Source organism: Falco cherrug, chromosome 8, assembly GCF_023634085.1.
Source record: "Falco cherrug isolate bFalChe1 chromosome 8, bFalChe1.pri, whole genome shotgun sequence".
Lineage (NCBI taxonomy): Eukaryota > Metazoa > Chordata > Aves > Falconiformes > Falconidae > Falco > Falco cherrug.
Window position 1 is genome coordinate 22,687,079 of NC_073704.1, and position 24,112 is coordinate 22,711,190.

The 24,112-nt window shown below is 37.7% G+C and overlaps 1 protein-coding gene across 1 annotated transcript in view; it reads left to right on the plus strand.

The window, feature by feature from the left end:
- Positions 1-24,112, plus strand: part of LOC102051605 (sodium channel protein type 1 subunit alpha) — a 103,472-nt gene that overhangs the window by 38,383 nt on the left and 40,977 nt on the right. Inside the window, exons 4-16 of the mRNA XM_027810719.2 lie at positions 2,170-2,288; positions 7,151-7,240; positions 8,046-8,174; positions 8,883-8,974; positions 9,893-10,165; positions 15,659-15,722; positions 16,331-16,472; positions 16,629-16,835; positions 17,339-17,644; positions 18,384-18,731; positions 19,938-20,070; positions 20,908-21,146; positions 23,413-23,586. Coding sequence (XP_027666520.2) covers positions 2,170-2,288; positions 7,151-7,240; positions 8,046-8,174; positions 8,883-8,974; positions 9,893-10,165; positions 15,659-15,722; positions 16,331-16,472; positions 16,629-16,835; positions 17,339-17,644; positions 18,384-18,731; positions 19,938-20,070; positions 20,908-21,146; positions 23,413-23,586 — 2,316 coding nt within the window. The remainder of the gene's footprint in view (positions 1-2,169; positions 2,289-7,150; positions 7,241-8,045; positions 8,175-8,882; positions 8,975-9,892; positions 10,166-15,658; positions 15,723-16,330; positions 16,473-16,628; positions 16,836-17,338; positions 17,645-18,383; positions 18,732-19,937; positions 20,071-20,907; positions 21,147-23,412; positions 23,587-24,112) is intronic.

The following is a 24,112-nucleotide window of genomic DNA, read 5'->3' on the forward strand; positions in this document are numbered from 1 at the left end:
TATGTTTAATATGCTTGTGTTCAAAGATTTTTTTTAAAAAAAATGTAGGTTGACTAAACGTAGGTGGTGTAGTCTTAGATATAAATTTGGTAGGGAGTGTGATTTATAATGTATTTTATCAACTACCTCATAGCTACAAAAGCTGGAGTGTGGGCTGGAGGCTTCCGAGCTGTGAGTCCTGGGGGCTGGGGACAGACCTGGCAGGGGAAACTCACCTTCCCCCTTGGGGTGAGAGGCTTTCGGAGACTGTGCCAAAAAATCGTTCGTCTGCTTGGTTGTTTCAGTATTTAAAATGAAAGGTTAATTTAAGGACAGGTCATCTGCAGTTACACTTCAAAGGTTGTTATTATCTGTAATCCATAACTGGAAGTGTAATTTGGAAACACCAGCTCAGGCTTTATCCCACTCTCCTCTGTTTCACACGCAGCTTCTCCATTTCTGTGCAGAAGTGGGAAATCAAATACATTTCTTATGCATTCCTACACATCTTGAGTTTGTACTCAAGAAATATAAAGTCTTACTATTAATGTCCCTTACTCTTAGGGGGTTTGGTCTGTACAGGAAGCTGTGCCATGTAGGGCTGTGGTGGAGAGAAAGAAAGAAGCCAGCAAGTGAGTTGGGACTGGGACAGCTTTTCCTCAGGGCTTAATCCCTGCTCCTCCTCTGCCTTCAGTACTTAGTATCTGTCACAGACTGGTGGAAACCCTCACCTCCACCTCTCTCTTCACCTGCTGGGTGCTCCTAGAGGTTTGTATCTGTACTTCATGGTCCATACATACAAAGCTTCCCAAATCTAAGCAGACTGAAGAATTGTCCTTCCTGAACTTCCTTGGCATATTTTCTCTGTCTGCCAGCTTTCCCAGATACAGTCTTGTAGTCCGCTTGCTCACAGTCTTGAAGCTCGATCTCACTCACAGACACCAGAAGAGGCCAATATACCCTTTCCCACCCTTCCACTGCCATTTGAGTTTACAGCTGACTTTGTCAGCAATATAACAAAAAATGAAGAGGCTTTACCATAGCTTATTTAAGAAATACACAACTCTGACAAAACAAAAAAAGCAAGGGTTTTTTTTACATTTCTCTTGGCCAGATTCTTCAATACCTTTAATTCAGTTTGAATTTAGACTATAATCCTTGCATCATCCCTTCCACGGCAGCTTTCTTCTGAGTTACTGAGCCTTCCTTCTGCGGTGTTTTTCATTCTTGTCAGATTGATCTTGCAGGTGAAGGGCACCTTAGTGCCATGAAGAAGCCTGACAGCCCACATTTCCCGTGCTGCAGTGTTAGTGCTGTTGCAGCCCTGATGGCCTACGGTGGAAGCAAAGCAATGTTTGTAGGGTTTGCTCTCATACCATTTATATTTGGTGCACAGATTTATTTGAGAAAAATAGACAAGCTTTCCACCTACAGCATCTTCTACAATTCTCTGAAGTAAGGCTTCCACGCCTGAAAGTTTCTCTAAATTTGATGGGCTCTTTAGCTGTTAAATTTAAATTTTAACAACTATGCATGTTCTGGAAAAGTTGCACACCAGCAAAGCACAGGAGGTCACCTGGGATGTATCTCTTGCTCACCTCCGGTAAGGTGTATTCAGATGCCCACAGTCCTCAGAGGTCTACCTAATCGTGATTATATGTCTTACTGCTATTTCCCTCTCTCCATAGCACAACGACCAAGAAACAGACTAGAATAAAAAGTATGAACAAATGGGTAGTCTATGAAATCAGTGTCTATAAGTATTTCACTTATTAACATATCATTAACATCCACAGGTAAGGTTTCCCTGCTTATGGTATTTCAAACAGGAATAGAGAGTTTTCTATGGGAAAACAAATAAAATTGTAATTTCAGTTAATAATTTCTGCACCTTTTTTTACAAGAAACATATCATGTAAATGTGTCTTATTACTACTCTGAGGCTCTTTATGGAAGAAGTAGTATAAAAACAGTAATGAATTGAATATTCTATATTTAAAATTATATTTTCATGTCAGGTACATCAGGTAAGTACTGGAAAGAAGTTTTATTTAAAAAATGAATCATGTTTTTTGTGTATTAACTATTCAAAAAGTTATAGTTTCGGTGATCGGTCACTAGGAACAGTTTTAAAATTAACTTCTACAGTGAATAGACACTTATCAAATGTCTTTTCTTTCTCTTTTTCAGACCTTTATAGTATTGAATAAAGGGAAGGCAATCTTCCGATTCAGTGCCACCTCTGCCCTGTATGTTTTAACTCCCTTCAATCCTCTTAGAAAAATAGCTATTAAAATTTTGGTACATTCATATCCTTTTTCAATGGTTGTTCAAAGTGCTACACAGGGCAATTAAGAAAACTCATAACTCTTTCTATTTAATTGTAAATACAGGTTTTCGTAGGCTGATAATTTTATTTTTATTTTCCAGTGGAACACTTATGGTAAGGTTTTATAAATACTAGAAAATATTTTTATATCATATAGATGCACTTTAGCTATTCTGTTGAATTTCAATACTTCTGCTGTACAAATCTGCAGATGGATTAAAAATCCATCTTGATCAATTTTTCAGAGAAGTTTCTTCAGATTTATTTTTAACATTGAAATCTTTTGCATCTCGGGTTCTTTTTTGTACTATGAAGCCTATTCACAAAATAATCGTATATTTAAAAAATAAAAATACAGTTTGCACTCAGAAATTCCAGAAGAGCTCTGAGTTTTGCAAGCAATTAGGTGGATGAGTAGCTACTCAGGAACAGCTAGCTCAGGGCTATGTTTATGTGACTTTTATGGGTCCTTCTGAGGCAATCCTCAAGACCAGCTTTATAATCTGTTGCAGCAGCGTGCCTGGAAGCCTGCTTCACGCAGGCTGAATCTCACATTCCCAAACCTGCCCAGCTGCACCATAATGAGCCTCTGCCAAATTAGATACATTGCCAGAAAGCATAGGCAGCACTCCTGCAGGCGGTTTGCAAAGCACATGTATGTGCAGATGGTGGGCAGGCTGGGGGACCATAACTGGATGTGACAGTGCACAAAGTAAAGTTTTAGACTGGCATGCAGGGTCGGTGCCTGATGTTTGTAACAGACTGATGGGAATTTCTAGAAGGTGAGGTTTTGGTGCACTTTTCTTGCAAAACCCTAGGACTGGGAAAAGTAGTCACTAAATGAAAACTTCACTGTGACCATAATTAATATTGAGCAGTTAGAGGCAGAAGCCTTGTTACCTAGAGACTGCTGGCAGGATCTTCTAGGTCTCTGGGAAAAGGAAGAACCAAGGCTGATTGCTGCTGACTCAGAAGACCTTTTCCTTTGAGCATCCTGGAAGTTAAAGCAGTAAGAGTAGGAGGGCAAGGTGTTTGGAGAGGAGTCAGGGAGCGTTTGGGGACAGTAACTAAGGGACCTGACAGAGACACAGTGATGGTGATGGTGAGAAAACGCAGCCAAATACTGTCAGATTGAAGCTTCTAATGAATGCGAGTCCCTTCAAGTTACAGACTGATTTACAATACCTTCCAATCATGCATCTGTGCTAACTTGGGTAATGGTTTTTACTGGCGTACTGATTACTGAGTTTGGTTTTGGTTTTATGTTCCTCATAATTGTGTTCAAAGAGTATCCAGCTGGTCTTGATGGCAGTCAGAACAAAAGCAATTCTAATAAAAAATATGCAGTTCCAGTATTTTTCTTTCTATCTATTAACTGATTGTGTGACTATGTAATTTAGCTCTATTATACAAGGTTTCCTTTCACTATATGGACTGATTTCTTTTCCAACCAGCCAGCTATGGGATGGGCTATTTTTATCTGATAAAGATGTAGCATTTAGAACTTTTTTTATTTTAAATGCAAGAACAGATGCATAGGTTTTTTAGTGGTGTTGGTTTGTTGTTTTTTTTTTTTTTAATTCAGTATAGTACAAACACTGCATATATTGAATGTGTTTAACTAAAAGCCACATAGTATGCTGCATAATGCAGTTTAGATTTCAGCTGCTTATACAAGGTTAGCCACCTATAAGTAAAAGATTAGGTGATGATGCCACTTATTATTTTTAATAATCTTCTCACTTTTGTCGATAAGCTTTACTGTCCCCATGTTTTAGGGTGGATGTTTGGAATTTTGGCCTTTGTAACAGAAATGTGCCTTTCACTTTCAGTGTGAAAGGTGTGTTGAGCACGATGAAATTGGCACATTGGTTGGAAAACCTTCAGCTGTACCTCCTCCAAATTCTCTGAACCTCCATGTAGGGCACTCTGATCACATGTGCCCAGACACCAGGTCAAATGTTGCTCCCCCTTATAAAGAAGCAGAGCGTGTATCTTCCCAGCGCTCAGAGACTTTCCCTGTAATTATTCTTCCTCACTGCTGGTACGTATTGTAATACCAGACACAGGAACGGACTGAGAACAGCAGGACTTTTCCTCTCATGCTCTGCTGACTCACCTCCTGGTATTCTGCCTTTCCCCCCCCACAACACACACACACCTTTGCCTGCCTGACTCCAGTTAAGCTAACTTGGAACTGAGGGGGCAACACAAGAGCGGTGGGAGCTGGCTAGATCTGGCAGATAGGAAAGGATTAAAAAGTAAGTGTAGGTGAGGGCTGAGCAAACAAAAACAGGGAGGTGACAGTGGCTGGAGCTGCAGAGTGAAAGGAGTGTTAGAAAGGAACAGGAAGATGCTCTAGAGGAAATATGGCACCTGCTCAGTTACCCCTGTGCTAGCCTTTGGAAGCTGAAATGACAGTTTTACTCAGTGTGGCATGACTGCCAGCAGGTATCTGTGAAACCGGTTGGCAACGTTTGTTTTTTCCCCATCTTCGTCTTCCACCAAGTCCATTTGCATTGCAAGACTTCATCTGCTCCATTAAGTGATTAGCTGGAGGCTGTATAGTGCCTCTAACCCTCCTGCTTGCCTATATGGGGAGAGCATGAAAAAGACAGGACATTTCCATGAAGTCACCATGTATCAGAAGTGTTAACCTATGTGTATAGCTAAATTATTATGGGACATAAAACAGGAAATTAAGAGAACGTTGAGGCTGTAAATCAAACACTCAAATGTGGGAGAAGAGGGAAGAGAGGCACGGAGGCTAAATGTGTCAGTTATGTTTGAGATTCCCATAAGGGAAAGCATGGCCGGGGTTTATATTTCAAGGAATGCTAGCCCTTCTTGAGCATCTGCTCACTTGGGCCATGCAGCTCACGGATGTGGTGAGTTACGTACAGAGTGAGCAATGTGCAGGGATCTACCTGTGGCCTTTGTCGTCAATAATACCAAACTGCAAACACAAAATGCACTGCACAGGGATAAAACCTCAGCTCACCTAAGAGGACATTCCACTTCTTTAACTGTTTTATGGAACTACTGAAGCTGCACCCAGGCACCTCCAAGTTTTTCAACTACCAAAATGGATTCTTTTTATTTAAAGGAATTTCCCAGTTATATCAAGTCAGAGTCTTTAGAGTCGTCTGTGGACTTTGAGGACAAGCATTGTAAGGCATTCTAATAATTTATCCTAAGCCACTGGACAACAATTTTTACTGTACAGAGCTTGTGACAACGCTATCTTCAAAATGATTTAAGTCATTTTATGAAAGATAACACAATATTCACTGCTCGTCAGGCATTTAGACAAAGGCCACTCACCTGTTGAAAGAAATCAGGTAGCTTAATCCTCCCCCGTGATTTGAATGTTTGCTTGAAAATATGCATTCAAGCTGGAATTGTTCAGCAGCTGCAAGCGATGACCTTAAAGTTTGCACCAGTTTTCTGCAACGTTTGGGATGAGATGTTACTTCTCTTATTCCTCCTTCACCTAGAGTGAAAGGGTTTTTTTGGAGAGAGTGGGGTTGTCCATAGCAGAAAAATATACACCAAACAACAAAACGCTCTCTACTTAATTAAAAATAAATAAATTAAAAATTCAGGGCTCTTATATTCAAGTTTATCTGCAAACGGTTTTCTTCAGTTTAAGGTAGCTTCTTTGCTAGTCATGTTTATGCACCTATTTGTAAGGAACTTATTTTGAGAGATGACTAGAGGAAAAATTACGAGTTGAGTTAACCCTTGGCATAAAGGTGTACCGGGCCTTGGGTTTTGCTGCCATCACGTGGCCATTTTGAGTCAGGTTGGGGTCTAGTTTTGTTATGTCAGTGTTTCAAAACGTTTGAATAATTCAGTTTATTGCCATGAAAACAGAAGGACCGCACTGTTTGTAGAGCCAGTGATCTTGTAAAACAAGAACACTGAGTTGGGTGTAGTGAAGCCCCAGTGGACTGTCCCATCTCCCTACTGCAAGCCCCTTTGAGCTGTTAGTCTGGGTTTCATAGTCTCAGAATACTTAATTGTTCCTTGCTGGAATGCTAAATAAATATTAACTTTCATTCTGATCTTCAGCAGTTTTCCATTCTTTTCAAGCAATTGACCACAAGGGACTATTGAACCATTTCCAAATTATAGCATTGGTAGAATAAGAGATGCTTCTTACGCTGCTACCGTGTTTTGAGAGCCGCAAAATAATATTAAAAAATTATTCACCTTAATCCATGAGCTCTTTATGGATTTTTGTTTCACTAACTGAAGCATTTACTTTTAAACTAGAGATAGTGAAACATAGAATACAGTCACTTCAGCAATTGAAAATGGTTTTCTCTGGTTTGTTCTGTGTTTTTGACAGCCTGGCTCTGCCGGGTGCTGGGGTGGTATGTGCTTTCTCTACAGCTCTGACTTTTGGTACATAGGACAACATTTTTTTACCTTGCATATGCCAGCTGTTTTGCACCAAAACTGTAGAAGTGAAAGACTAATGTGTATTCAGCCGTGCCAAGTACCTAAGTAAAACAGTACTTTTCTGCAAGTTATTTCAGTTTTGGCTGTTACCCAGCTCACGTTACCTTCCAGGAGTGAGAGCCATCTCCTTCACCTTTCAGTACCAGCTAAAGACAAAACATGAGGACATCAACAAAACAACATCAGAACATCAATAAGTCAAGACTAATATTAAAGTTTCATGCACTAAAGTGAAAACTGCCAGGTTAAATATATGTGCAATGTTTACTGAAGTTTAAAAGGTTTGTGTAAGTGGTGATATTTTACTCTACTTAAGATATATGGCTGATGCGATAGCTTATGAATTACTGTTGTGTTTTCCTTAACTATATCTACATTATTCAGCATGCTTATCATGTGCACAATTTTGACCAACTGCGTATTTATGACCATGAGTAACCCTCCAGACTGGACAAAGAATGTAGAGTAAGTTGCATATGTTATTTAAAGATATCTTTGACCGTTCCTCTAGGACTCAGCACGCCAGTAAGTAGAGTCATGTGTGCTGACAGGAATTATCACGAGACACTACTACTATTTCATCTCTAAACTATGTGGAAATGTTGAATAATTATTTAAATTTCTTTCTAGTAGAACAATTGGGTAGAAAAAAATGAAAGTTGTTTACAAATAGTATTCTACTGAGAGTGCACTCGTTTTCTCTCATCTTCATGGTTTAGTATCTACCCAGTGTTTTACCCTTCCTTTATGCCACTGCATTAACAGCAGAACCACGGGTATCTATTCGTACACATCAGTTAAGGACAGCATATAAGCAAAAGTATGCCTAAAGTGAGAATTCACTGCATGCTTGCATTCTTCCCTTTTTAGGGTTAATATTAGATCTTTTAGCTGTTAGTGATTCAGACAGTATCTATAAATTATGCTCACAACTTTCTTGATTAACAGTAATGGATTGAGTGTTCTGTACTTCTAAACTGAGTGTCACCAATAAATTTTTAGTATCTGTCATTTATTTGATGGGTTTATTAATTTTGCTTTAAGTACAAGATCAGGACCACTGTACTTCAACAGTATGTCACAACTAATGCATGTAAATACACAAGCCTATATGATGAATATAATGCGTTTTAGAAAAAACTGCTTATTTATTGCATCTCTTCTCCAGTTTTGAAATGAAAAACTCTTTGATTTGATCACCAGGTTTCTATCAGAATATCAATGTAAAATGTTGCTATTTATTTTGATTAAATTTTCCTATATTTTCCAGGTATACATTCACTGGAATTTACACATTTGAATCACTCATAAAAATCATTGCAAGGGGCTTTTGCTTAGAAGATTTTACTTTTCTTCGAGACCCATGGAACTGGCTTGATTTCACTGTCATTACCTTTGCGTAAGTTTCTGTTTTTTGCTTTTTCTTTGAAAGTGAAGGGCAAAAAGGGCATGAAATTAGTATCTATATATATCAATTTCATCAAACGTAAATTCTTGTATGGATTTACTTTTGTCTAAAACAATTTTCACATTCTAATATGCATATTTTGATGTAATTATAAATACTGCAGAAGCCATTAGTGCAGCTAGTATTAGAGAGGCTAATTTCATGTCCTGCATTTTTTTCTTTGAGCAGAAAAGGAACATCCCTTTGACTTCATTCTCCAAGCTTACCAATCTAGTCTAGATAAATTTTAGGCTTTCAAAGTTAAATCACTGTGATTCACTTCAGAGACATTTAATTTAACTGAAGGCTCTGAAAGCATATTAATGCAAGGCAAACTGCAGTGAAAGGTAAACCTCTGACTGTTGCTATTTAATTTTTTGCTAAAAACGCCAAAGCGGTCTTGATGAAAGACCCAAGTAAGTAGCATAAACTTTGCCTAAATTCTGAATAACTGTGATTTAATCCTACAGGTATGTAACAGAATTTGTAAACCTAGGCAATGTTTCAGCTCTTCGAACTTTCAGAGTATTGAGAGCTTTGAAAACTATTTCTGTAATCCCAGGTAAGAAGTAGTTGGTGTAAGGTGTTAGGCCCCTTGTACCTCCCAACTGTTCCTTTTTATCCTGTCATTGTGTTTGTGTGTGAACTCCCCTATTACAGATATGTGACAGAGTTTGTGGACCTGGGCAATGTCTCAGCGTTGAGAACATTCAGAGTTCTCCGAGCTTTGAAAACAATATCAGTCATTCCAGGTGAGAGCTAGGTTAAACACTGAGGCTGACTTTAATTAACTGAAACGGAATTCATATTTTTTAAACATGAGTCTTATTTCGTTCCACAAAAAAAGCAGGAATCAGAAGATATTAGAATTCACTGAAATCTCTGATTCATTGCTTTTTAACATGAGCTCTTTCTTTTTGAAATCAGCCTTTGAGTTTAACAGATTCTTGCATGAGACATTGCAGTACACAGCGTGTGTGGTTTGCATCGTATGATGTCAAGCTTTCTTCTCCACTTTCAACGAATATCAGTAACCCTCAAGTATTCTTACCCACGTGTATCTTACCTACATGATGTTATGTGGTATTTGTTGTGAATATTTGTGTCTAGACAATAGAACTGTTTGAAATGTTGACCCGGTAAGAAGATGAAGGAATAAGATAATAAAGAATAGCATGGGCATTGCATGGGGGATTTATTATCTTAAAATTCTACAGTTTTCCAAACCATCTCCAGTTTTATAGCATTAAATTTTAATCCTATTTATTGTTGAGCAGGCTTTTACTACTGTCTTCTAAATCCAGTATGTTATAAAACTGATAGTTGCAAAGGTTTGGGGCAAGAGGTACTGACAAATCAAAAGAAAGAAGACTTTTATGTGAGATTCATGTACAGCATGAATAAAAAAAGTCACTTGTTTTAGCATTAAAACAAGTGTTTTGAAATATATCTGCAACTCATTCCATTCACGGTTTCAAATGAACATAAAATTCAGCTATTTATTCATTTTCACAAGTGAAAAAGCTCTTCACAAAAATGTTATTTCACAGACATTATAATCATTTATTTGGGCTTCTGCATGAAATCTATAACTTTACTGGGAGATACTGTCATTTTTATGTTTAAAAAAAGTTTTGAATGTCAGAATAAAAATCCCTTTGCATTTGCAGGCTTGAAGACTATTGTGGGAGCCCTAATTCAGTCTGTGAAGAAGCTCTCGGACGTAATGATCCTGACTGTGTTTTGTCTGAGTGTATTTGCACTAATAGGGCTGCAGCTGTTCATGGGCAACTTGAGGAATAAATGCCTGCAGTGGCCTCCAGACAATTTTACTTTGGAAACAAATATTACTTCCCAGCTAAACAGCACCATAGGTGAAAATGGTACATTAGTTAATTCAACAGTGGCTCCATTTGACTGGAAGGGGTACATTGAAGATGAAAGTAAGTATTGTCAGCGTAATTCTTACTGAAGTGATTTCTGGCTGACCCAGTTATTAGAAATGAGAAGGGGAAGGCATGATACATTAGTTAAGACAGAGCAGGAGAAGTGTTTTCTGTCTCCCATAGATCTGCTCCAAAGGCTGGCGTAGAAAAGGAAACAAGAAACATGGTCTTGCTACTTGATACAGCTCTTTCTTGGCTGCCTCTGCCAAACCCACATCGTCCTTGAGACAGAAAGAGGTCCAAAGGAGTCCTTAAAATTACTTAAATAATCTTAAACATTTTCTGTTCCGATATTCCAAAGCAACATTAGCAACAGACTGCTGTGTCATTTCGGACAGGTGACAGAGATTTCTGACATTCAGTGATGGAGTCCTTAGTGTTCTTATCATCTATCCATTCTGGTGCTTCACTGTCATTATTAGAAAGATATTATTTTTTAAAGTGTAACAAGTTTTTCCTGCTGTAATTTAAGCTCATTGTTCTTATCAATTTCACCACAGGTATAAAATCAAATTATTCCCTGTCATTAATCACTGTGTCTGAGGTATTTAGAGACTATTCATATGTTGCCATGCCCTGTTCTCTCCTCTTTCAGTCTTCTTTTTGTAAGCTAAGTAACCCAGATCATTAACCTTTTTCTCCTACAATTTATTTCCTAGACCGTGATTTCTCATTTGGAACCTTTCTTGTCCATAAACATCCTTCCTAAAGTGTGGTACCCACACCTAGGCATTTCTCCTCCACATGGGGTGTACTAAGTAGAGAAGGGTTATGTGGTAGCATTAGTAACTTACACTTCTGGTTTATATGTCCTAGGCTAGGGCTTGCCATTGTTTACGATTGTAACATCATTAAATCCTGTTCAGCTTGTAGTCTGCCTGCTCCCCAGTCTTTTACAGACTTTTACCTCATCGAGTTTCCACTTTTTATTTGCACAGTTCATTGTTCCAGCCTGAACAGCATCCTATTTTTTCAGACCATCTCTCCAACTCTTCTGGATCTTTTAAATTGTAATTCTTTCTTCAAACTCACCACCATTCTTATCAGATCAGTATCGTTTGCAAACTTGATGAACTTTCTTCTATCATCTAGATTAGTTAAAACCTTGAACAGCAGCAATCTCAGACAAACCTCTTCAGAAGTTGTTTTGGTGCATCTTTCCACTTCGATAATTTCCCAAAGCATAATTTTCCAACCAGTTTTGCTGATACAGGGCAGTCTGGCAAAATGAAGATAAAGAAATGCATTTCAATACAGTTAAATGTGAGGTTACAAACCTAAACTCCCTGTCTTAAAAATCGGCGTTGCACAATTCATGTTGAGACGGGTTCACGTGCATAGACTGTAGCTGATGGCACACATCATCTCTTAACAGTGAAAGTGATTTTTGGAGGAAAAGAACTAAAGGGGAGGGAGAGAAAGAAAAGGGAAGGGGAAAAGGGAAACTGACCACAGTGGCCAGCTGCAAAGAGGAGTGGTGGGTCCGCAGATGAGTCTCCTCCCCTGGGCACCCTTTCCAGTGCAGCACTGATCACTCCATAATACTTTTCCTATAGCAATCACATGTTTTTCGTTAGCATCTCCTCAAAATCCCTACGGGTTGTTCCTGCTTACAGTGCTATTAGCACTAATTGGAACGCACTTTGATCAGGGTGGGTGCTGCATAGCTGGTTGTTTTTTAAGCTTATACATGCATGTTATTAGGTGACCTCATATGAACCAAAACCTTCAAACAAGCAGGTGGAAAAAGGAGGGAGAAAGGGGTGAGTCTCACACCAGAGATAATTGCTGAGTACCTGCTGCAACAATAATGTGTTTGCAGGGGTAGTGTCATGAGAATAAAAGCAAGATGAAAAACAGCATGAGAACAAAGGAAAAACGGTGCCACAAGAGGCTCTGCAAAACATTGCCACAGCAGCCTACGTGAAAGGTTGCAGAGCTGCAACGGGGAGGCAGGGTATAAAAATGCAATTGGAAAGCTGTTAGCAATAGAGAGGCTAAGGCACTGTGGAGCAGCCAGGACTCTTGCAAATTAAGGCTAAAACTCTGCAGCCAAAAAGCTAAATAGTATCCTGTCCACATAAATAAATTATTGACCAGGAAGGCAGTATTACCCCTGTATTTAGCACTGCTGCAGTTGCTACTGGAATACTATATAAAGTTCAATTTAGACAGAACGTTGAAAAATCGGAGGATGTTCAGAAAAGAGCAGAATGATTAAAGGGGTGGAAAACGTGCTTTGTACCAAGATAGACCAGGAGCTCAACCTACTTAGCATATCAAAGAGAAGGTTTAAGGGGTGATTTGATCACAGTTGAGAAAAATCTCATGGGGAACAGAAATTTCATCACAGACATATCTTTGATCTAGCAGGCAAAGATATAGCAGGTTCAATAGCTGCAAGTCAAAGCCAGACAAATTTCAAATAGAAGACAGCTTCTAACTGTGATCACACAGCTGATCAATGACTATGATGGATTTTCATCTGAATTTCTTAAATCAAAATGCAATCTTTTTGTGAAACTCACTTTACTTGAACGTGTGAATTCATGGAGATCCCATGCCACAGGGTATAACAAAGTCTAAGCAAAGCCTCCTAATGAAGACCTAGACTTCAAGGTCAAACCTAATTTCCTGGCTTGTTTTACAAAGACTCTGTAAGCTCAAACTCTGATTTAATTTGATTTAAAGAAGACCTGAAGCCCCCTAAAAAACAAAGCTGAATTTAATTAGTTGCATAAAGTACTTTATTGAATGGCTACTTGAACCTCTGGTGTATTTACACAGGATTTCATACGTATTATGGAATTTATGAGATTTTTTATGAAGTTAATAAGCTTGTCCTTGCTTACCAGCAGTTTCAAAGAGAAAAATTATCTTCTTACAGCTTCCTGCTTTCTTTTTGCAGGTGGGCAGACAGGATACAGAAACGTTCTTAAACCAGCTGTGTTGCAGGGCAGTAAGAAAGGACCTACCTGGAGCTCAGAGCAGTGCAATGGCAGTCTTTTGTAGGAATTATGGAAGTTGTTATGCCAGTAGTTGTGTATACTATGCAAAAAAGGCATGTAAGGCCTAATTTTGCCACTGAGCTGATTTTTGGAAATACCATTTAGAGAGACTTTATGTAAGCACTCCTGGCATTAGTGAGTCAAGCACAGGGTTTTTTCCTTTTTCTTTTTTGCAAGATAGCAAATCTGATAAACTTAACACTAGATAAGTTTAAGTTTATCTTATCAAGCTTCCCATAAGCAATTTTTTTCTAGGAAATAATGCCTCACAATCTATTTTGTGAAATAACTGTTATTCTCAGTCATTACCCTAGGTTTACCCAAACAACTGTAAATTCCCTTGAAGTGCAGTGCTCACCAACAGGGATTTTTTTCCCATTTCCCAATGAAATAAAGGGGAGCCGAATATATACCTTTGGTGTAGCAAGGGACTTTCCCCATTACTTTGGTAAAATACAATTCAGATCTTTGCATCTAGTTAGGGACATATGCTTATACTGCTCAGCTCGTGTTATAGAATTTTTCCTATCATGATAATATTTTGAGCACTTGTCACGTTTGTATCAGTGCACTCAGAGAAAGCCAGGGTAGCTATTGTTTCCTGTGGAGCTGGCAAGTACAGCATGCTTACAGGGCACATCTTGTCTGAACCACAGACCTTGAATGCAGTTTCTTTGAGCCATTCAGCTCAGCAGATACAGCAGATGCAGTGCTGATCATGACTGACTGCTCCATGTAAACTATATCAAGTCAGATTTGCATTATTTCCAACCAGCTGTTATGTTCCAGCACGTTTTAATCATGATTAGCTGACATAATGCAGAGTAAGATTTGCTTCATAAGGGTCAGCTGTGGTCAGCATCACATCAGCTAGCTTTACTATTTACAGCTGTGTTTCAGCACAGTGCAGCTCTGCAATGCACACCAGCCCAGAACGACAGCAGCCACACATAGGGTCGTGCACTTTGCAGGGCATAGAGAATTGTACCCTGTAAGATGCAGGTGTGCCATGAGACACTGAAACGGAGTCCTTCACAGAGTGTCAGAACAAGGTCTACATGCAGCTTAAAACCTAACTTTTCCAAATGGTGAATTTTGCTCGCAGGATGGAGAGGTGCTGGCTGGGGTACCGTCTCCCTCCTGCAGCAAGTCAATGTGCTGAGCCAGTAGCTTGTGCCAGCTCCTCAGACTCGGGGTTTGTCAGCTGCTGTAGTCACCCTGCTTGGGCAGGGCAGCTAGCACAGCCACAGCCAAGTTCAAACTCAGAGCTCAGCTGGGCTGCTAGCATTTCACATGAGATCATTTTAAGGGAACCTAACAGGCCATTTCAATGGAAAAGAAATCCAGTGCAGGGTTTAAATCTTTTCAGGGAGCAAAAATGTACCACCATAACTCTGAAGCTGGGGAGGCGCTCAGGGGGGTATCACCAGGTCCCTGCCTTCTCCTTACAGATGTCCCAAGGCAATGCTTTTGGTGTCCATCAGGAACAGCACACTGCGCTACATGGTCTGGATCTGTATAAATTGCATCCTTAACCCTGTGGCCAAATGGGAAATACTTACTAGAGGAGGAAAGATAATTCTTCGAAAACCAAGAGCTTAGCAGCCGTAGGCATCTGCTTTGAGGGGGAAAAAGAAAAGCACTCCTCAAGCATATGGTCAAAGGGAATCTTAATAAGCACAATGTTTTGCACATCATCTCTTTATTCTTCTAAGAATAGACAAGTCAAGTCAATGTCTTTGTTGTTCAGACCATCTAAAATGTCCTTTAAATACAGGATTAATATACCAGATCATGGGATGGTTGGCTACAAGGCGATTTGGTGGAACTTACCCAATTTTTCCTCCCTGAGGCGATCAATAATTTCATCATATACTCCTAAAATCCTAGCTAGACAAGTCAGTGACTGCTGCAGTAATTCTGAGTTAAATTTAGATGTTTACTGGGGGCTTCATACCAATCAGCAGGCTAATTGCTCTGTGTGTGTACCTGTAACAGAGCCATTGGCAGCTGGGTGGCTTTTTGCAGAGCTCACGTATCAGATAACTGTCACAAGTGTCTGTGACAAACTAGAACCTTCGGCAATACTGCTCAGAAAGTTTGAAATAAATTATCAGTACATTTTTCTCAGAATTAAATTATTATAATAAATAACTGTACAATGTAATTTCACAAAGTGTGATTTTAGTGCAGTGATCAGACTGAGGGGAGAATTGTACATTTGTCTACATACAGCAGCATTTGACAGGAATTTTGGTACATTTTGGTATTTCAACAGTAAGTGCTATGAGTGATAGCACTTGCTGCAATTGTCATTTACTCTAAAGTTACGGTCCTGTTGAAAAAATAATACTGCTTATTTAACATTGCATTTAAAATCAGCTTAACATGTTTAGAGCAAGACTGTTTATTTCATAGAGCTGTAAGAAAACTTTCATATTCCGAATTTTGTAATTTAAAAAAAAAATTCTTTCCTAAACAGGTCATTTTTATTTTCTGGAAGGGCAAAATGATGCTCTGCTTTGTGGAAATAGTTCTGATGCTGGGTAAGACCAGATTTCATTGTATTATTGCACCATGTACAAATTAGATCCACGTTCTTTAGGTGTGCAGTTGGAAGAGGGCTGTATTTTGAGTGACCACTTAATTTCACATAAGAAATACTAGGATTTTAAACTAAACTGAGGATTTGGGTTCCTGATCAGAGCTCAGTGGATTGATTGAATAAATGAAACAATAATTTGGTATTTTGTAGCTTTTGTGTAGCTCTTGCCTGGATTAGAATTAACAAATACAGCAGCTGGAAAACATGTTATATCGGAGTTCCAGCTGCACATATGAGTACTAACAGGCTCAGACAGCAGATAACACTGACTTTACATTAATGTTACAACATTAATAATTAAAGAAATTTTTTGGAATGTTATGTTTTAGAAGCTTAGATTAAACTTTTGATACTGATTTTTATGTGCCTTTCCTGCTTAATTTTTCTAGTGTCCTTCAAAATAATTTTCTATTAAAAATCACAACTGCTATTAGTTCTTGTCTGATGAACTAAAGAAAAATCTTCTTTTTAATCCTAATCATCTCCTGGACATTCCAGGTGATAATATTAAAATAGCTATAAAAGGTAACGCCCAGTTTGTCTTTGTAGGCAGTGCCCAGAAGGATATACATGTGTGAAAGCTGGTAGAAACCCCAATTATGGCTATACAAGTTTTGACACCTTCAGCTGGGCTTTCTTGTCACTGTTTCGCTTGATGACTCAAGACTTCTGGGAAAACCTTTATCAATTGGTGAGACTTTTTGAATGTGAAATAGACTAAGTATATTTGTACCAATAGTGCAAGAGGCCTAGAATCAATTTTCTTGTATTATTTTAATATAGCAATATGAAAACCAGAACTTTTGTTAACCCATTCTTGCTTATATAAATGTGTTCTTATTTCCAGACACTGCGTGCTGCTGGGAAAACATACATGATATTTTTTGTTCTGGTGATTTTTCTGGGTTCTTTCTACCTGATCAACTTGATCCTGGCTGTGGTCGCCATGGCCTATGAAGAACAGAATCAAGCAACCATGGAAGAAGCAGAACAGAAAGAGGCAGAATTTCAACAGATGCTGGAACAACTGAAGAAGCAACAAGAAGCAGCTCAGGTATAATTTATGATGTAGCAATGCAGAAGTGTATGGAAGTAATTTTACTAGAGATATTCACCCTCTGATTTCTGAATTTGGAGTTATAGTTTTATCTATATATGAAACACCCTGTTGGGCTTTCAACAACAGAGCTAACTCAGAGATTTTCTATTCTGCACTAAATCATTGTACTGTGAGTGATCCAGCCATAATCATGAAAGAATATTCAAAATGGGGTATACATTATTCATTATGTTTTTCTTAGACTAGTGTAATTAATATAGTCTAATAGACTTTTGCATTTAAAAACTACTCGTGAAAGATGGAAGAAGGCTATGACCAACACCTGTCTGGAGTCAGGAGAGTAATTAAGAAAAACACTAGGGAGAGGATATCCTCTGGGAAGTGTTGAGATTCAGGGTGTTTGGACTAGAAATTCTATATAAGCAAATTTTAAAAAGAAACAAAAATACAATATCATGGTTTTCTCAGTGACACAAATTCATTCTGCATCATGGCAGGCAGCAGCGGTGGCAGCAGCAGCAGTAACAGCATCCGCAGAGTCCAGGGAGCCCAGTGCTGGGGGAGAACCAGGAGGGCTCTCAGAAAGTTCCTCAGAGGCATCAAAATTGAGCTCAAAGAGTGCAAAAGAGAGGAGAAATAGGAGGAAAAAAAGAAAACAGAAAGAACAGTCTGGAGGAGAAGAAAAAGATGAAGATGAATTTCACAAGTCTGAATCAGAAGACAGCATCAGAAGGAAAGGTTTCCGGTTATCTATCGAAGGCAATAGACTGACATACGAAAAGAAGTATTCTTCTCCACATCAGGTACTGCATATAGCTGGTTTTAGTAGAAGCATACATTTAAAGCGTCATAGGCTGTTACAAAACTTCTTTAGTCTTCCTGGTACAGTAATGACCCTACTGATTAACTGAATAACTGAGAATAACTGAGATTTTCATTAGACTTCATTATCGTTGCTAGTGCTTGAGAGAAAAGGCTGCAGCTGCTAGATTGTCTTGTAAAAAAATACTTAGAATTACATGTAACCTTATATCTCTATTCTTGTAATAAGATTGTTTAAAAATCATATTAAAATATTCTCTGATTCTGTGAGGGGTTTTTAGAGTGATTATATATTATCTAGACTTATGAAAGTACTACAGTATTGTTCCATTATGGTAGCCTCATATTTTCCTCCTGCTTCCAAGACGTTTGGAGGTTGGTTCAATATGGCAGGATGCTGCATACATGAACAAATGTGCATGTATAGACTCCCTTTTTTTCTTTACGGGTATTGCACAACTACTGTACTCAGCAACTCTAACATCAGGAGAAAGGAGCTAAAAATTGGTTTAGTCTGAAGAATCCATGAACAGTGGTACTTCTATCTGCAAAATATTGAAATACATAGAAAAATTTCACGGCAGCACATCTTCTGGGGAAAATGGTTACTCTCATTTAAGAAAAAAAAAAAACAACAACCAAACAAACCCTATGCTATCCTAATAACAATGTTAAGTTTGAAGTTTTCAGGTAATAATCAGAAATTCTTTTTGCTTGCAGTCTTTGCTGAGCATTCGAGGCTCCCTGTTTTCCCCAAGGCGCAACAGCAGAACAAGTCTTTTCAGCTTCAGAGGTAGAGCAAAGGATATAGGATCAGAAAATGACTTTGCTGATGATGAGCACAGCACTTTTGAAGACAATGATAGCAGAAGAGATTCTCTCTTTGTGCCACGCAGACACGGTGAACGGCGCAACAGTAACATTAGTCAGGCCAGTAGGTCATCCAGGATGCTGGCAGTGTTTCCAGTGAATGGGAAGATGCACAGCACTGTGGATTGCAATGGGGTGGTTTCCCTGGTTGGTGGCCCATCTGTTCCTACATCGCCTGTTGGACAGCTTCTGCCAGAGGTGATAATAGATAAACCAGCTACTGATGACAATGTAAGAAAGTTTTAAATAGCTTAGGCATCATGGCCTTTTCTTACTGCACCAGCCAGTGTTTTCTACAGAATGGAACCCTTGGCAATGCTTCCTGGTTGGTCAAGCTGTGAATGCTCCTGCATCTTGTAAAATCTTTAATAAATAGAACAGTTAAGATAGGTTTGCAACCTAAGCATTTACTTACAAGTATTCTCATAATAAACATGGAATTTGCAGTTTCCAAGCAATAAAATATTAACTAACTTACACATTCATAAAACCACTTTGCTTTACTGTATTACTGTGCTATACTTTGCTTTTGCTGATCTAAAGGTCCATCTGGCTATGGTCTGCAAAATCATAGTTACTATACAATTGAAAATAGTATACAAAAATGTTTTATAACCGCAATCAATATGATGCTGCTGTTACCACTTTATCAAAATTAGCATTAGTAGTTAATTTTGATAACATTCTTCCTTATCAACCCTGTTAAAAATGTAAACAATTCTTTACTATCTTTTATTTCTCATTCCTATATATTTTCCATCATTGATGGTGGAGTTCTGCAGTGTAGATAACAAATAGTTCTTTGGAAGTTCACATTTCAACACATACTTCCAAAAATACAAATGCCTGTGTGAACATATGTGCAGCACATATTGCTGCTATTCTCTTACCACATACAAGGTAAGAGAAGGTGTCTCAAAAAAATTTCTTGCTTAGTTCAAAGTTGTCTACTCACATTACTAAAGAATACTAGCATGAGGAAGCATGAGGAAGTCAGACTTTTCTTACTTGCTACAGTTTGCCTAGGGGAAAAGACTGTTTTGTTACAAAACCCAGAATATTTTGTCAACAGGAACAAGGCAAATTACAGTTTGCAAAAATTTTATACAATATTTTGAACCCAGTCCTTTTCCATTTGCTTAAATCATTTTTCATGGCTTGAAGGAAAGAAATGCAAAAGTTAAGTATATAAAGTCTCTCTCAATCTTGAACAGTAAGGTAACTTGCCTCATACCTTTTAAAAATTATTTAAAAGATACTAAAAAGTAATAAAAGTCCGACATGATAAAAATTGAAGTGCACGAAGCACGTTTCCAAGCTAAGACACTAATAACAGGCTTCTATACAGTACTTGCTTATCTTATTTCTCCAGCATGGTCTTACCTATTGTTGTTCTCCATGTAGGGTACCACTACAGAAACAGAAATGAAGAAGAGAATATCAAGCTCTTTTCACGTTTCTATGGACTACCTGGAAGATCCAGCTTTAAGGGAAAGAGCCATGAGTATTGCTAGCATCCTCACAAACACTGTGGAAGGTGTGTGCCATGCATAGCTTAATATTTAATATCTGCTTTTCCAATGGACTTCTGAAAATTTGAGTTGAAACTTAAAAACTGATTTCAAATAGCTTCATTAACAGAAACTGTCCCACAAATCAACACATAGTTATCAGTAAACTCAAACCTCTTTATTCATTAAAGTTATTACATAAATAAGCATTTCTATCTCGTTTTGCCACCATCTACATTATGTGGTCATCAGGACTACAGTTATGATGGTTTGGTGGTCCTAACTGAGTGGATGCTTATGCATAGTAATTAAAAACATATTATTGGACACAACATCGGACACAAAAAAGCCACTGAATATTTCCAAGTATATACAACCATTGTTCAAATGTATATGTGTTTTTAGCAGTTACATTTATTTAGTTACGTTTTAAAGTGCTATTCTAGGTGAAAGAAATGTTTTTTTCTTGAACTAGGAATGAAAATCATATTGGAATTTTTCACCTAAAGACCACAAATTTCAAAATAAAAATATTTACATAATAGAACAGTAAGTAGGAGGAACAGGCTGAAGTGTAATTAAGGAGAAATTAAATTCTTAATACAAATCAATGCATAAATTGATACTGATCAGTATAGTGATTGGAATAAAAAGAGATTGTGCTTGATAGGTAAGCTTTGAACAAAATGAATATATTTGATAGGAATTTTTAAATACTTTCTTGATAAGCCATATAAAAAGGGACTTATTGGAGGTTAATCAGTACCAGTGCATTCTGACAACATTGACTAGTACAATTCGTATAGGACTGAGGAATCTTAGAGTAATCACATAGTTACCTGTATGAATTTCTTTTCCCACAGAACTTGAAGAATCAAGACAGAAATGCCCACCATGTTGGTATAAATTTGCAAATATTTTCTTGATCTGGGACTGCAGTCCGCATTGGTTAAAAGTAAAACATATCGTCAACTTAGTGGTAATGGACCCATTTGTTGACCTGGCTATTACAATTTGCATTGTTTTGAATACACTCTTTATGGCTATGGAACATTATCCAATGACCGAAGAATTCAATAATGTACTTTCAGTTGGAAACCTAGTAAGTCTGTTGGATTTTTATGTTCATGATTTGGAAGGAAATATGTCTGAAATGACTGAAAGAACTTTTAACAGCTGCTTTTTTTTTTTTTTTTTTTTTTTTTTTACTCTTTAGAAAGTAGATTTCTTGGCTTCCAGATATGACTATCAGAACATTTTTGGGCATTTCACTGTCAACCCTAGCTCTAACTTAGGATACTGTAAAATCCATATATTGCAGTGTTCTGCAAAGCTACAAAAAAAAATTAAAAATGGCTACATTAACTAAGGTCCATATTAAACAGAAGTTGATTTGTCTCATTACTAAACCAGGAAGTGCAGTACTTCCATGAAAAGACGCTGCAAATAAACATAGTGTAAATTTTTCAATCAATACAATACAAATCTTTAAATTATTAATGTGTTTTTAATTGCTCTGTTTCCTGAGCACATTTACAATAGCTAAAAGAGCCATTTAAAAGCATTTCTAGAATTTTCTTCTGTAAAAGACTTTTTATGTGGATATGTGGATTGTTTTATTCATATGCTTTATGTAAAACTATGAAAAATATCCTGCAGTATTTTTTCCTCTTATATTTTTTTATACTTTTTATCATCATATAATTAGTAAGATCTCTTCTCCTCATGTTGTCAACTACATTTTCTGCCTTCTACTTCAAAAAGATGAATTATTAAAGAATTCAGGAGTTAATTTTTTGTAGCTGTGATGCCTCTGAGATGACAGGTTTGATCACATAGAAGTATCTGTAGCTGCAGTCCTACTTTGTCTCTTATTTTAAGAATTGATTTCTTATAATGGGTTTTTTAATAATCTTTGTTTTTTAATGGATAAAAAATACCTCAGATCATGTGAATAACTACAGGACTTAGGAGGGAAAATGAATACATAAATGCATAGCTAGTTTTCATATACTTGAAATAAGGGACACTGAATCTGCATTTCCTAGTAAAAATGTAAAATCTTGTAGCATTTTACTGTTTGTTTTCCAACCAAGAAAATGCCATATAAATCTTGGTGTACATCTGACTGCAAAGAGAGTGCAAGCGAATCTGGCTATAAGCACCACCCTTTCCCAGTCTTATGTCTTCCTGACATAAACCCCTTTGCAATATACAGGCTTTCAGGGTTCACCTGCTGCAGTAGTTCCACTTGAAAGCTTCTTGAGAACCTCACTGTCCTGATCATTAGGAACCTAAGTCAGCATTTCAAACTGTATTTATTCATTCCTACCTCTTCCTCAGTGGTTCCAATCGTGTAGCTTAAAAAATAGTAACCCTTCCCTCTTCAATGTTTCTATCTGGAATGTATTATAAGGCTGTAATAAAATCTAAGCAAGGCCAGGACTCTTCTTGTCCATCTGCTGATTATCCCAGCTAGATCATTCTCTTTATCTGCCCCATTTTGTGTTGAGCTTGCTTGAAAATGGGTTTATGAAACCAAAAAAAAAGAGCATTTCAGACTAGGGCTCAGGCAGCCTTAAAGGGTGACTTTAGTACATTCCTATCTTACAAGAAATTCTCCTAAGACTTCTCTCAAAGCTACTCAGGTCCACTGCCTTGGTGGCTCCTAAATATGATTCCTGCTTCGTTCAGCATAGCTTACCACGATGAGAAACTGTCAGCAGCAACCTGATGTTTAAAATGCATTCTTAAATGCTTACTCGTGACAACAAAGTGATAGCTTCACTGAACTTCCTGGCAACACCCAGGTAGAAGTTCCTCAATTTCAGCAAGCTGGTGTATCTCAGTTGATCCCCATCCGGTATAAATAATCGTATCCCTGTTGAACTCAATGGGATTATGGCAGGTTATACCAGCAAAAGAGCTGCCTCTCCAGAGTCTTAGATTTGGCCTCATTGATGCTGCTTTGTATGGTAATTAACATACCAAGAAAGATGTTATACCATGTAACTTCTTGGAAAGCATTCTGGTTTATGTTGTGAAAATCAAATCTGGGCTATTGTTTGTACAGTACATGAGAAAGTCCAGATGCTGATAGAGTTGAAATTGTATTATGAATGTTATAAAACAGAAGTTTATGTAATGTCTTTAGTATAAAATGTAATTAATTGAAAAAAATTACTTGGTTTGTATGGCACTTGTTAAGGGAAGGTGGGTATGATGAATTACTACAGTACACTGAACCATTTTTAAGTATTAGGTTTGGATAAGACATTGCAGATATGTAGCTTGAATTAAAAATCTAGACAATCGCTAAATCCGTAATGTATTTCACAATGAAATGACAAACTGCATTTTGAATTCAGGTCTTCACTGGAATCTTCACAGCAGAAATGTTTCTCAAGATAATTGCAATGGATCCTTACTACTATTTTCAGGAAGGCTGGAATATTTTTGACGGTTTTATTGTAACTCTTAGCTTGGTGGAGCTTGGTCTTCAAGATGTGGAAGGACTCTCAGTTCTTCGATCATTCAGACTGGTAAATTTACATCAATTGCACTGATTTTTCAATGGGGCTTCATTAAAATAATATATATTTTTCCCTTAAAAATTTGCTTGATGTTTGCCATGATACTGATCCCGATATCTCATTAGTACAAATCCTTATTACTTGTGGTATCCTACTGTCTTCAATGGGAATTGATAGAGATCAGACAAATAGATAGCAGTGGGTGCCCTGGGCCCATTTCCAATGTGTTTATTTTATATACACACTTGAAACATCCTGCTATGTAGAAACAAGCTGGCTCACTAGTGGTATCGTGCTCTGATTGGCATCATTGGAATAGATCTGCCCAAATACCAGTAGAAAAATGGCCCAGGTGATTTTAACAGATGAACCCTAGATTTTAAATTCCATCTAATATGACCAGTAGCTTCTTTGGCCTCCAGTAAAATCTATGCTATGAGGATATCAAGCTCTAACTTCACAAGATTTTGTTGACTGAACCTTCCATCTTCATGCTTTTAGACAAGAGGATACCCACTGAACAGTGATACTCAGG